The 14,286-nt window shown below is 41.0% G+C and overlaps 1 protein-coding gene across 3 annotated transcripts; it reads left to right on the forward strand.

The window, feature by feature from the left end:
• The first annotated feature begins 1,791 nt into the window (after positions 1-1,791).
• Positions 1,792-14,226, forward strand: LOC115120293 (transmembrane 6 superfamily member 1-like). Of its 3 annotated transcripts, XM_065012205.1 has the most exons (11): positions 1,793-1,932; positions 2,123-2,257; positions 2,482-2,585; positions 3,775-3,876; positions 4,153-4,252; positions 5,551-5,633; positions 6,710-6,828; positions 7,274-7,378; positions 7,757-7,849; positions 11,248-11,367; positions 13,048-14,226. In XM_065012205.1, the coding sequence occupies exons 1-11, from the start codon at positions 1,925-1,927 to the stop codon at positions 13,240-13,242; spliced, it is 1,164 nt and encodes a 387-aa protein (XP_064868277.1). In that variant the 5' UTR covers positions 1,793-1,924; the 3' UTR covers positions 13,243-14,226. The 3 variants fall into 3 exon arrangements, with proteins under 3 accessions (XP_064868275.1, XP_064868277.1, XP_064868276.1); XM_065012204.1 differs by lacking the exons at positions 3,775-3,876; positions 4,153-4,252 and having other exon boundaries at positions 1,796-2,257; XM_065012203.1 differs by lacking the exons at positions 3,775-3,876; positions 4,153-4,252; positions 5,551-5,633; ... (3 more) ...; positions 11,248-11,367; positions 13,048-14,226 and having other exon boundaries at positions 1,792-1,932; positions 2,558-3,703.
• Positions 14,227-14,286: the final 60 nt, after the last annotated feature.

Raw genomic sequence — 14,286 nt, forward strand, 5'->3', positions numbered from 1 at the left:
TAACTTTTAAAAACATACTGAGGTTAGTTAAAAAGCTATGATTTAAAGTGGGCGTATTTTTTAGAAATAGATCTTGCCTCTCCATGAACAGCAGGAAGCAGATTGTACAGTCAACTTTCCTGCCAGTTCTTGAGTATGGTGACACCATTTACCTGATTGCAGCAGCCACTACTCTTAGTCTTAAACCTTTGGATGCCGTCTACCATATCCCCCTTCACTTTATTACAGGTGACAGTTTTAATACTCATCACTCCATCCTTTATCAGAAGGTCGTCTAGACCTCACTAGAATCCCGTAGATCACTTCATTACTCCCTTCTTGTTTACAAAGCTCCGCTTCACAAGCTTCCAACCCACCTCACTTTCCTGTTGAAATATAAAAATATGAGATACCAAACCCATTTGCAACTCGAGGTCCCACTTGTCTCCACAAAGTTTGGTAAATCTGCCTTTAATTTGAATGCACCACAGTTATGGAATAATTTACAAAATACATTCCACCTGGATTCCCTGGTACCAATAGGGCAGTTTAAAAGTTTGTTGTTAAATGAGTTCGCTGAAGTGTGCAATTGTTTCAATTGACTATTATAACTTGTTGTAATAACCTGATGTCATGTATTTATCTGTCTTGTAGTTTATTTTTTTGTTGTTGTGTTGGTGGATTTTTTTAACCTTGGGGCACCATTGCAAATGAGTCACTGGTCTCAATTGGGCTCTCCTGATTAAATAAACGTTTTTTTATTGTAGGCCATGGAAATATGTTGTCTGATGGATTTATATTGCACTACATAGAGTAGGCCAATGGCATTTAAATAGCCTAAATTCAAGATGGCCATATAGCTCATCATCACTTTGCTCAGTGGTTTCCAACCTTTTTCAGTTACTCCACCACCAACTGAATTTTGCACTGCCAGGACCAGGGTACTGAGTACCTACAAGCATTGCTAAGAAATCACTAGCTTGCTATTCAGTGGAGTGGCTGTGGGGTCCCAAATCTGGGCTCTTTTCCAAGTTTAAAATGATAAACATTCAACATTGGCCATGCTGTCAATGAATCATGATTTGTGCCGCGTACAAAACAAGAGTTAACTTGGAACTGCGAAAACTTGACTTCAAAGAATTTTAAAAACTTGGGAAATCGTGAATAAATGAGCTCCGACTGGGAAAATACATTTTGAACGGTCATCCAACTCGGAATTGTGAATCTGGCCTCTTTCTAGAGCTACGACCTTAAGATCATTGACGTCATCATGATTCAACCGTTTTTTTCAGAGTTCCCAGTTGTTTTGAAAGCACCATAAATTCAGAGAATGCCAGACATTGATGACAAAATTTGCCCCAGAAGGACCATCGCGCCACCTTCCTGTTCAGGTGAGCACAGCACAACAAAGGTGAGTCCAAAAATGTCATGTATGCTGCTGCATACATGATGTAATATGCCAAGGAGATATGCATACTGTAGCTAAGAAAGTAATACTAAGTGTATGTTGTGTAGAAGGTGTTAGTAGCCCATGTGCCTCACCCTAATTATTTGGTCTATTTACCCCTCTTAATTTCGCCTACTGTTCTGACTTGGTGGTGCACATGTGGCCTATAACCTGTTTTAGAAAAATATCATCAGAATATTGTAAGAGCTTTCATTGTCTGCTTATATGCCCCCCTTATTTATCCTACGGTTCTGCCTTGGTGTACAGGGAGAACACTGCATCCCACTTTTTTTTATTTTGTTTGCCCCAACCAAAATGTACATGATAAAATGCCATTGATCACGTGTCATGTTCAGGGACGTGAACTCCACTTGTGGGATCATGAGTCGACGACAGCAGTCAGAATAGAATTTAGCGCCATAGGAAAGGGGATCTCAATGTTTTGCAGTCGCTTCCTCTCCTTGCTCCCTTCTTTTCATCCATACTGACCTGTGACACATGGATAGGTAAAAGCAGATAACCTAAGCCTAGGTTTCCCGACTTCTGCATTGTTAATTAGGCAGGGAGAGAAGGAAGCCTTATTATACGATTCAGATGCGCACATAGTAGTACGGCGCAGCACGCGCCCAATACAAATGTATTGAGCAACATGTTCTAATGGTTTTTAACAGATATCATTTTGTGATTTATTTTCAGTAACAAATCATTATTTATGCGCGTCGACGGTGTAAATAGAGCAATGCACGCGTCTGCTGGGACGGGAGTTTTTATCTTGTCCTTGACATCAATACCCATTTCATTTTTCTTCAACTCTCTGATCTACACTAACAGGTGAGTAGGGATATTGTCGATAATATAGTTGTCATGTGTTTTACTGGAGCCGTTAATAAACCTTATAATGCTAGATAGTGGATGATGCTATAGCCTAGTAGTTTTGTATGCAGTCTTGTATGCAATCTAGTTTAAAAGCATTAGTAATATGTATCCTAGTTGATTTGATTCTTAGCAGGTTATTTCTGGTTAGGCCTAATTAATTGAGTATTTTTTATGTCTAGCATTGAGACAGTCTTTTTCGCTGGATCTACAACTGTTCTTATCTTGGCTATATCTGCATGCTTTCTATTCAAGAAGAAGGCACCCAAAGACCCTCTATTCTATGGTGAGAGTTTACACTGTTTTCCTCTACATTCCCCAGTGTTTTCCTATGCAGGTATTCTCTATTTTAACTAAGACTTGTAGGTTTAGGCTCGTTTTCCTCTACATTCACCAGTGTTTTCCCATGCAGGTATTCTCTATTTTAACTAAGACTTGTAGGTTTAGGCTCGTTTTCCTCTACACTCACCAGTGTTTTCCTATGCAGGTATTCTCTATTTTAACTAAGACTTGTAGGTTTAGGCTCGTTTTCCTCTACATTCCCCAGTGTTTTCCTATGCAGGTATTCTCTATTTTAACTAAGACTTGTAGGTTTAGGCTCGTTTTCCTCTACATTCACCAGTGTTTTCCCATGCAGGTATTCTCTATTTTAACTAAGACTTGTAGGTTTAGGCTCGTTTTCCTCTACATTCACCAGTGTTTTCCCATGCAGGTATTCTCTATTTTAACTAAGACTTGTAGGTTTAGGCTCGTTTTCCTCTACATTCACCAGTGTTTTCCCATGCAGGTATTCTCTATTTTAACTAAGACTTGTAGGTTTAGGCTCGTTTTCCTCTACATTCACCAGTGTTTTCCCATGCAGGTATTCTCTATTTTAACTAAGACTTGTAGGTTTAGGCTCGTTTTCCTCTACATTCCCCAGTGTTTTCCTATGCAGGTATTCTCTATTTTAACTAAGACTTGTAGGTTTAGGCTCGTTTTCCTCTACATTCCCCAGTGTTTTCCCATGCAGGTATTCTCTATTTTAACTAAGACTTGTAGGTTTAGGCTCGTTTTCCTCTACATTCCCCAGTGTTTTCCCATGCAGGTATTCTCTATTTTAACTAAGACTTGTAGGTTTAGGCTAGTTTTTATATACATACAGTATATCCAAAGTGACTTACATGCATGCATACATTTTGATATGGGAGGCCCCAGTGGGAATGGAAAACCGACGATCCTGGACATGGTGTTACAAGCGCTCTGCTCTACCAACTGAGCCACAACGGGCTCTAACTTCGCTGTTGTACCTGTCTTTGCTATGCACACTAGACCACTCATTTGGCTGATTTTTGAAGGTTTACTTTGCTATGATTTTGTTATGTGTTTGTTAATTGAAGGAACTGATTGTAAGAGCATCTGCTAAATGACTAGAATAACTAAAATAAGTAAAGTAAAATGGAACTGTATTATTCAGTGTTCTCTTGTTCTGCCAGTGTTTGCAGTGTATGCATTCCTGAGTGTTGTAAACCTGATCATTGGTCTGGAGCAGGACAGTATCATCGATGGTTTCATCACCTTTTATCTCAAAAATGCAAGTAAACATCCCTGTGGCACACAAACGGACGGACATACATGGACCTAATGGACGCATGTATAGACCCCCCCCACACACACACACACACACACACACACACACACACACACACACACACACACACACACACACACACACACTACCTACAGTCCATGCCACTGAATACAGAAATGAAAACTGAAAACTGTCCCATGCAATGAAGAACCCAAATGAAAGCAGACTTTAACAGTGTTATAGTAATATATCTTTATACCTTTATCATGTTCATTACAGGCAGACCCCTACATTAACACGGCCCATGGACACATGATCTCCTATTGGGATGGATGTGTCCACTATCTCATGTACCTGCACATGGTTGCAGCTATAACCTGGGGGTATGTGCTTTACAATGACTTTATAGCCTTTTAGGAGACACATCCAAAGAGGTTTAGAAAAATAACATTTAAGTGAGTCTGTTAAGACTGTATAAGTAAGTTTAATGGAATCTGTTAAGACTGTATAAGTAAGTTTAATGGGGTCTATTAAGACTATATAAGTAAGTTCAATGGAATCTGTTAAGACTATATAAGTAAGTTCAATGGAATCTGTTAAGACTGTATAAGTAAGTTTAATGGAGTCTGTTAAGACTAGATAAGTAAGTTCAATGGAGTCTATAAAGGCCATATAGGTAAGGAAGCTAAAACAATCCGTTTTTTATTCATTTAACCAGGCAAGTCCGTTAAGAACAAATTCTTATTTACAATGACGGCCTAGGAACAGTGGGTTAACTGCCTTGTTCAGGGGCAGAACAACAGATTTTTACCTTGTCAGCTCGGGGATTCGATCTAGCAACCTTTCAGTTACTGGCCTAATGCTCTAACCGCTAGGCTACCTGTTGCCCTACATATATTTACATTGATAGTAACTACCACTCAACTGTATTTATCTGGGGGTAATAACTCCTAAATAAGTCCTTATTAGGTTATCTCAGCCTTTGGCTCATGCTCACACAAAGTTAAGACCATATAACTAAGTGCAATGGAATCGTTAAGACTATATTTTCAGGCGGCAGGGTAGCCTAGTGGTTAGAGCGTTGGACTAGTAACCGGAAGGTTGCAAGTTCCAACCCCCGAGCTGACAAGGTACAAATCTGTCGTTCTGCCCCTGAACAGGCAGTTAACCCGCTGTTCCCAGGCCGTCATTTAAAATAAGAATTTGGCAATTTTACCTGCATTTGCTCTTTGTTTTTTGTTGTGTTTCAGATTATTTTGTGCCCAATATAAATTAATGGTAAATAATGTATTGTATTATTTTGGAGTCACTTTCATTGTAATTAAGAATAGAAGTATATTTTTACATGAATGTGGATGCTACCCTGATTACAGATCATCCTGAATGAATGGTAAATAATGTATTGTATTACTTTGGAGTCACTTTCATTGTAATTAAGAATATAAGTATATTTTTACATGAATGTGGATGCTACCCTGATTACAGATAATACTGAATGAATGGTAAAAAATGATGAGTGAGAAAGTGATATAGTGTAGTGCACTAATTCTGACCAGAGCTCATAGAGGTCCTAGCTATGGGCTACAACAAGGAGCCACAGTAATGATGTGTGATGTCTGTGTTGTGTGTGTTGTGTGTTGGGATGTGTGTGTTGTGATGTGTGTGTTGCCTGTCTTTGCAGGGCAAGCTACAGAGCCATCGGCCTGTACTGGGTGGGGTCCATTCTCATGCGCGTCATCGTCTACATTCCTGGAAATGTTGTGGGTGGGTACACTCAAAAGAATGGATAAAATTAGACCGTTACTTTATTGAACATGCATGGCTGATATGCTTTATCCCTGAACACAATGCAAATCAGTCTCAGCACAGATCTAGTGAGATTTACCCCTGTACAGACAGACAGACCATGTATTGTCTATCCTCAGAGAGGAACATTATTTTCACACAGATCTAGTGAGATTTACCCCTGTACAGACAGACAGACCATGTATTGTCTATCCTCAGAGTGGAACATTATTTTCACACAGATCTAGTGAGATTTACCCCTGTACAGACAGACAGACCATGTATTGTCTATCCTCAGAGAGGAACATTATTTTCATACAGATCTAGTGAGATTTACCCCTGTACATACAGACAGAACATGTATTGTCTATCCTCAGAGAGGAACATTATTTTCACACAGATCTAGTGAGATTTACCCCTGTACAGACAGACAGACCATGTATTGTCTATCCTCAGAGTGGAACATTATTTTCATACAGATCTAGTGAGATTTACCCCTGTACATACAGACAGACCATGTATTGTCTATCCTCAGAGAGGAACATTATTTTCACACAGATCTAGTGAGATTTACCCCTGTACAGACAGACAGAACATGTATTGTCTATCCTCAGAGAGGAACATTATTTTCACACAGATCTAGTGAGATTTACCCCTGTACAGACAGACAGAACATGTATTGTCTATCCTCAGAGAGGAACATTATTTTCACACAGATCTAGTGAGATTTACCCCTGTACAGACAGACAGAACATGTATTGTCTATCCTCAGAGTGGAACATTATTTTCACACAGATCTAGTGAGATTTACCCCTGTACAGACAGACAGAACATGTATTGTCTATCCTCAGAGAGGAACATTATTTTCACACAGATCTAGTGAGATTTACCCCTGTACAGACAGACAGACCATGTATTGTCTATCCTCAGAGAGGAACATTATTTTCACACAGATCTAGTGAGATTTACCCCTGTACAGACAGACAGACCATGTATTGTCTATCCTCAGAGAGGAACATTATTTTCACACATGCTTTTTGATCTCTCCCCACCAGGGAAGTATGGTACCCAGCTGAGCCCCCTGTTCCTGGTCCACATGCTCTACGTCATGGTGTCGGTGTGGGCCTGCTTCAGCGTTTTCAGCCAGTCCACCACCAGACAGGCTCAGACAATGGTAAGAGCCCAATCCTTCAGGGTCAAAGGTCATACAATATTGCATTGTAACCAGATGCTATAATGCAACACTGCAAGGGACATAGTCACTCTCCATGTATCAGTAACAAGCCTACTGGTTTACATCCACCATGATTGACCACCAGGGAATTTGGTTAAAGATGCCAAAGTAGAAATAGATGTTCCCAGATATTATTAGACAATTCAATGGGAATTGGCTCCTCTTGCAGAGGCCAAGTGTTTTTTGACTAAATGTTTTCATGTCAATCTGAAGCATTTCAATCTGTAGCAATTTTTTATTTTATTTTGTTCACTCAATCCTGCAAAGCTTTTTTGGTGTGCACACATCGAGCTACAAATCCTGACTTGAGCAATATCACTATCCATTAAAACAGAGAGACATTGCTGATGAAGGTGTATTTTCCTCTCTATATTTTTTCTGTCAGAGTATCAATGAGGCCCAGAGGACTATGCTAGTGGAGAGGCCCCTAGACTTTCTGTTTGTCATCTACCTCGCCCCTGCTACATTTTTCTGTGTCTTCAGAGGCCTGGTAAGAACCACAGAGACATTGCCAAACTACAGATGCCAGCCAGTTGTACTTCTAATGGGTCTATGGGTTACTGTGGCGGCTGCCATGTCCCCCTCGCAAAAGAGGGTTAAATAAAGGTTAAATGGTTAAATAAAGGTAAAAACTACCTGAGAAGGATGATGGATGAAAATGTTAGAGCATGGTACTGAATGTCACTCTGAGCTGAATAAAAGCTTCTGTTACAAAAGGAATAAAAGCTTCTGTTACAAAAGTAAAAAAAAAGCTTCTGTTACAAAAGGATCATTATAGTTATACTCATTGCTGAAGAAAGGTTTGAGGCCCATTTAACTGTTTACAACTGGGTCTGATGTAACACTCATTGAACAGTGTCTGGCCTAGGTGGCCCTGGACTGCCCGACAGAGTGGTGTCAGGAGTACACACAGCTATATGAGCCTTACCTGAAGGACCCCTCGACCTATCCTAAAATACAGGTAAGTAATGGAAAGGCCAAGCCATGGAGCACACTGTTATATGGATGATGGACTCATATGTTTGTCATGTCTAAAATAGAGGGGATATTTTCCTCTCACTAAAACAGCTGTAAACCAAACACAGCACCACATTCTAAATAACGGACGCTTTGATACTTTAACTCTTGATTGCATTTGCATGTGGTGCGTGTCGCTCACTGTTTAATACTAAATGTCTTGTTAAAGTTACGTTTTTCCTCACGGAAATTGTTAAAGAAAAGTTTAAATGTATTTTCACTTATGGGAGTTAGCTAACAAAGCAGGTGTCTTAGCAAGAGAAATAAAGCACCGTCTAATCATTAGATCAGATGAGACGGTGCCAACCTTTACATTCATATGGGATGGAGGCCTGCTGATTTCTCCTAATGCTTTAGTAGGATCTACACAGCAGATAGACTAGCACATAGAATATATAAACAGCTTGACTTTGGGTTTAAGATCAGTAGGTGGATTAACAGCGATGGGTTTAACATCAGTAGGTGGATTAACAGCGATGGGTTTAACATCAGTAGGTGGATTAACAGCGATGGGTTTAACATCAGTAGGTGGATTAACAGCGATGGGTTTAACATCAGTAGGTGGATTAACAGCGATGGGTATAACATCAGTAGGTGGATTAACAGCGATGGGTTTAACATCAGTAGGTGGATTAACAGCGATGGGTTTAACATCAGTAGGTGGATTAACAGCGATGGGTTTAACATCAGTAGGTGGATTAACAGCGATGGGTTTAACATCAGTAGGTGGATTAACAGCGATGGGTATAACATCAGTAGGTGGATTAACAGCGATGGGTTTAACATCAGTAGGTGGATTAACAGCGATGGGTTTAACATCAGTAGGTGGATTAACAGCGATGGGTTTAACATCAGTAGGTGGATTAACAGCGATGGGTTTAACATCAGTAGGTGGATTAACAACGATGGGTATAACATCAGTAGGTGGATTAACAGCGATGGGTTTAACATCAGTAGGTGGATTAACAGCGATGGGTTTAACATCAGTTGGTGGATTAACAGCGATGGGTATAACATCAGTAGGTGGATTAACAGCGATGGGTTTAACATCAGTAGGTGGATTAACAGCGATGGGTTTAACATCAGTAGGTGGATTAACAGCGATGGGTTTAACATCAGTAGGTGGATTAACAGCGATGGGTTTAACATCAGTAGGTGGATTAACAGCGATGGGTTTGACATCAGTAGGTGGATTAACAGCGATGGGTTTAACATCAGTAGGTGGATTAACAGCGATGGGTTTAACATCAGTAGGTGGATTAACAGCGATGGGTTTAACATCAGTAGGTGGATTAACAGCGATGGGTTTAACATCAGTAGGTGGATTAACAGCGATGGGTTTAACATCAGTAGGTGGATTAACAGCGATGGGTGTAACATCAGCGCTCCATTATCGGTTAGACCGGCCATAGCCAGGTGCACCGCGGGTTAGAATAATTAACGTAGCAGGTTAGGAGAATTAACGTGGCAGGTTAGGAGAATTAACGTGGCAGGTTAGGAGAATTAATGTGGCAGGTTAGGAGAATTAACGTGGCAAGTTAGAATAAATAACATGGCAGGTTAGGAGAATTAACGTGGCAGGTTAGGAGAATTAACGTAGCAGGTTAGGAGAATTAACGTGGCAGGTTAGGAGAATTAACGTGGCAGGTTAGGAGAATTAACGTAGCAGGTTAGGATAATTAACGTGGCAGGTTAGGATAATAACGTGGCAGGTTAGGAGAATTAACGTGGTAGGTTAGGACAATTAACGTAGCAGGTTAGGAGAATTAACGTGGCAGGTTAGGAGAATTAACGTAGCAGGTTAGGAGAATTAACGTAGCAGGTTAGGAGAATTAACGTGGCAGGTTAGGATAATAACGTGGCAGGTTAGGAGAATTAACGTGGCAGGTTAGGATAATTAACGTAGCAGGTTAGGAGAATTAACGTGGCAGGTTAGGAGAATTAACGTGGCAAGTTAGAGTAAATAACATGGCAGGTTAGCAGAATTAATGTGTCAGGTTAGGAGAATTAACGTGGCAGGTTAGGAGAATTAACGTAGCAGGTTAGGAGAATTAACGTAGCAGGTTAGGAGAATTAACGTGGCAGGTTAGGAGAATTAACGTGGCAGGTTAGGAGAATTAACGTGGCAAGTTAGAATAAATAACATGGCAGGTTAGAATAATTAACGTAGCAGTTTAGGATAATTAATATAGTAGGTTAGGATAATTAACGTGGCAGGTTAGGATAATTAACGTGCCAGGTTAGAATAATTAACGTAGCAGTTTAGGATAATTAATATAGTAGGTTAGGATAATTAACGTGGCAGGTTAGGATAATTAACGTGGCAGGTTAGGATAATTAACGTAGCAGTTTAGGATAATTAATATAGTAGGTTAGGATAATTAACGTGGCAGGTTAGGATAATTAACGTGGCAGTTTAGGATAATTAATATAGTAGGTTAGGATAATTAACGTGGCAGGTTAGGATAATTAACGTAGCAGTTTAGGATAATTAATATAGTAGGTTAGGATAATTAACGTGGCAGGTTAGGATAATTAACGTGGCAGGTTAGGATAATTAACGTGGCAGGTTAGGATAATTAATATAGTAGGTTAGGATAATTAACGTGGCAGGTTAGGATAATTAATATAGTAGGTTAGGATAATTAACGTGGCAGGTTAGGATAATTAATATAGTAGGTTAGGATAATTAATATAGTAGGTTAGGATAATTAACGTAGCAGGTTAGGATAATTAACGTGGCAGGTTAGGATAATTAATATAGTAGGTTAGGATAATTAACGTGGCAGGTTAGGATAATTAACGTAGCAGTTTAGGATAATTAATATAGTAGGTAAGGATAATTAACGTGGCAGGTTAGGATAATTAACGTGTCAGGTTAGGAGAATGAGATTAAGGTTAGGAAAAGGGTTAGTCTTAGCCAAAATGCTACAGTTATCAACAATCGACTCGTGCCGCCCAATCAGCCACACAAAAAGGTCTTGAGTGGCAACAAATCTGCCCTATTTGCTGATTTGCTTTCCACACACCCACTTCTGTTAATCCTCCCACTTCTGTTGACACGCCCACTTTCAGACACACGCCATGTTTGCAGTTACCCATGACTCACTACTTACCTCAAACTATATAGTAGGACCCCTTTTAACCTCTATAGCTGCGTTTACACAGGCAGCCCAATTCTGATCTATTTTCCACTAATTGTTTTTTTTGACCAATCACATCAAATCTTTTCACATATTTTTCAGAGCTGATCTGATTAGTCAAAGGGCCAATTAGTGGAAAACAGATCAGAATTGTGCTGCCTGTTTAAACGCAGCCTATTATGTCTCTGCTGTGTCCTAGATGATAGTGAACATGCTTTACTCCGGTCCGTACTACATCATTGCGCTCTACGGGCTGCTCGTGCCTGGGTGTGAGTGGATGCCTGACCTCACTCTGGTCCACTCTGGGGCAATAGCACAGGTGAGTGGGGAGCCTAGAAATATAACTGGAATGAAAATCCTACTTCAAAAGAAGTAGGGTGAAGTTCCCCTTCCTACATGCTGATCTTGTGTCAGTTGTGCATTTTCCCCACTATAGGTCAAAGTTAGGGTTGGGGGAGAGGATCCTAGATCTATACCTAGGGGATATTTCAGCTATACAAATTCCAGTGTTGTCCTAGATAAATTATGTGAATGACTGTGGCTCTGCACATGGTTAACTCATCTGTTTTCCTGTGGACAAGCTGTCGTACTGCAGAGGCCAGTGCGTGCACACACACACACACACACACACACACACACACACACACACACACACACACACACACACACACACACACATACACACAGACACACGCGCACACACACACACAGTCTGATTAGTGCTATAAATCCCCAGGTTTCTAAGGTACTCTCTCTAACAAGGGCTCAGGGAGCGCTCTGTGTATGGCCAGTATTGATGCATCCCCAAGGACTGGTGATATTTGCTAATGCAACTGACCCACAGTGTGCAGGCTTTTGTTCCATTATTGTGCTAAACAACACACCTGATTCAACTGATCACACCGTGTCTTGATGAATTGAATCAGCTTTTAGTCACACACAGATAGACATTAGACTGACATTCTTTCTCAGGTGGATTTACCTTGCTTGCAGACCTATTTCCCTTTGGGTACAATACATTTTGGTTGATTGGTTGGTTGGTTGGTTGGTTGGTTGATTGATTGGTTGATCGCTCAAAATGTGTGTATGTGTACCACTTAAAGCTTATTTAAAGATCACATGTGTAGTTGGAAGCAGCAAACGAAACAGTGAGTGGCAGCCATTGCTTTGTTGTGAAGCCAGTAGGCTGTCCTGTGCCATCAGTCCCAAGAGAGACAAAAGCTGGGCCCATCTTTCGACACAGCAGGCACGTTGCCTAGCCAGGCTAAATATAGAGGTAGAGAGAGGCCGAGTGTGTGTACAGACAGACAGACAGACAGACAGACAGACAGACAGACAGACAGACAGACTGGCAGGCAGGCAGGCAGGCAGGCAGGCAGGCAGGCAGGCAGACAGACAGACAGACAGACAGACAGACAGACAGACAGACAGACAGACAGACAGACAGACAGACAGACAGACAGACAGACAGACAGACAGACAGACAGACAGACAGACAGACAGACAGACAGAGACAGACAAGCAGGAAAACAGGCAGGTAGACAAGCAGGAAAACAGGCAGACAGACACAGACAAGCAGACAGACAGACAGGCTCATACATCTTGTTTCAATGCCTCTCCATGCTAGGAATGACAGCAGTAGGCTACAGGGAAATAGGCCCAGTTCAGAGATTGATAGTGGAGAGATATTCCACTCATGATACTGACAGAATATGACAGTGAACAGCTCAGGAGAGTGTAGGTCTATGCTATGGTACAGGGTTCATAGAAGACGTATGGTAGCTTGTACAGTATATAGAAGAAAAGTTTCTGAATACCAGATGCGTACCAAGAAATCCAGCTTTTCTAGTGTATCTTCCAGCTTTCATGTTGAGATTGTCAAAGCGGATCCTTCATTTATCTTTCATTCTTTCTCCTCACCTTCTCCCTCTTTCTTTCTACCCCTCCACTTCTTGTTTTTATACTCTCTCTGTCTTATCTTGTCTTCTCTCCTCCTCAGGCCCAGTTCTCCCACATCGGTGCATCTCTCCACACGCGGACACCGTTCTCCTACAGAGTACCAGCTGACAGCCAGCTGGTCTTTCTATTAGTCAACGCCCTGTATGCCATCGTACCCCAAGCCCTCTGCTACCGCTGTGTCACAAGCCCTGCCTTCTTCCTCAGAGACCAACACAATGACAAGAGGACTGACTGAAGGAACTGACTGACCAACTGACTGGCTGGCTGGCTGACCGACTCAGGCCTTGACTACGCAGAAACCAGTCCAAAAGTATCTCTCTGCCTAGCATAACCGCAGAAACCAGTCCAAAAGTATCTCTCTGCCTAGCATAACCGCAGAAACCAGTCCAAAAGTATCTCTCTGCCTAGCATAACCGCAGAAACCAGTCCAAAAGTATCTCTCTGCCTAGCATAACCGCAGAAACCAGTCCAAAAGTATCTCTCTGCCTAGCATAACCGCAGAAACCAGTCCAAAAGTATCTCTCTGCCTAGCATAACCGCAGAAACCAGTCCAAAAGTATCTCTCTGCCTAGCATAACCACAGAAACCAGTCCAAAAGTATCTCTCTGCCTAGCATAACCACAGAAACCAGTCCAAAAGTATCTCTCTGCCTAGCATAACCGCAGAAACCAGTCCAAAAGTATCTCTCTGCCTAGCATAACCGCAGAAACCAGTCCAAAAGTATCTCTCTGCCTAGCATAACCTGGTGGCCAGTCTGTTTCATATTCTGCACTGGCCAACTCTAAGTGTAGTATATTCAATACTCACAACTGTATAGTTGTGAGTGTACACTACTGTAGTCTCACTGCTGTACTCTACTGACATCAACACAACAGAGACTTAAAAACAGCATCCAAGCATATCTTGCTCAGTGGTACATTCCTTTACATAGAAAGAAAACTGGATACCTTTACTCTTCATTTCTGTTTGTCAGTGACTAGTCTTAGCCTATTATGGAACTGATTTAGGATCAGTTTAGCCTTTTAAGATTGCAATGAATAACAATAAATGGATGGGGGGACCTGACCCTGGATCAGCAGCATTCCTACTCTGGGATATGTTATGAATACAGCACTGTTCTAAATGTGTTTTCAGCTAAATTACTTGTATTCTCTGGTTCTGTCATGCATTACAACATTTACTTTTAAATAAAACAAAAGTTTGTTGTCATAAAATGCTATATGGTGAATCAAAATCGATTGTGTTATGTTTAAAGGTGTTTGGAGAGGATTTAAGGACT

The sequence above is a fragment of the Oncorhynchus nerka genome, linkage group LG27, assembly GCF_034236695.1.
Source record: "Oncorhynchus nerka isolate Pitt River linkage group LG27, Oner_Uvic_2.0, whole genome shotgun sequence".
Classification (NCBI taxonomy): Eukaryota; Metazoa; Chordata; class Actinopteri; order Salmoniformes; family Salmonidae; genus Oncorhynchus; species Oncorhynchus nerka.

Coding starts and splice junctions, on each gene's coding strand:
- LOC115120293 (XM_065012205.1), top strand. Junction 3,877..4,152: donor CTTTTATCTCAAAAATGCAA/GTAAACATCCCT, acceptor CATTACAGGCAG/ACCCCTACATTAACACGGCC. Junction 5,634..6,709: donor CATTCCTGGAAATGTTGTGG/GTGGGTACACTC, acceptor TCTCCCCACCAG/GGAAGTATGGTACCCAGCTG.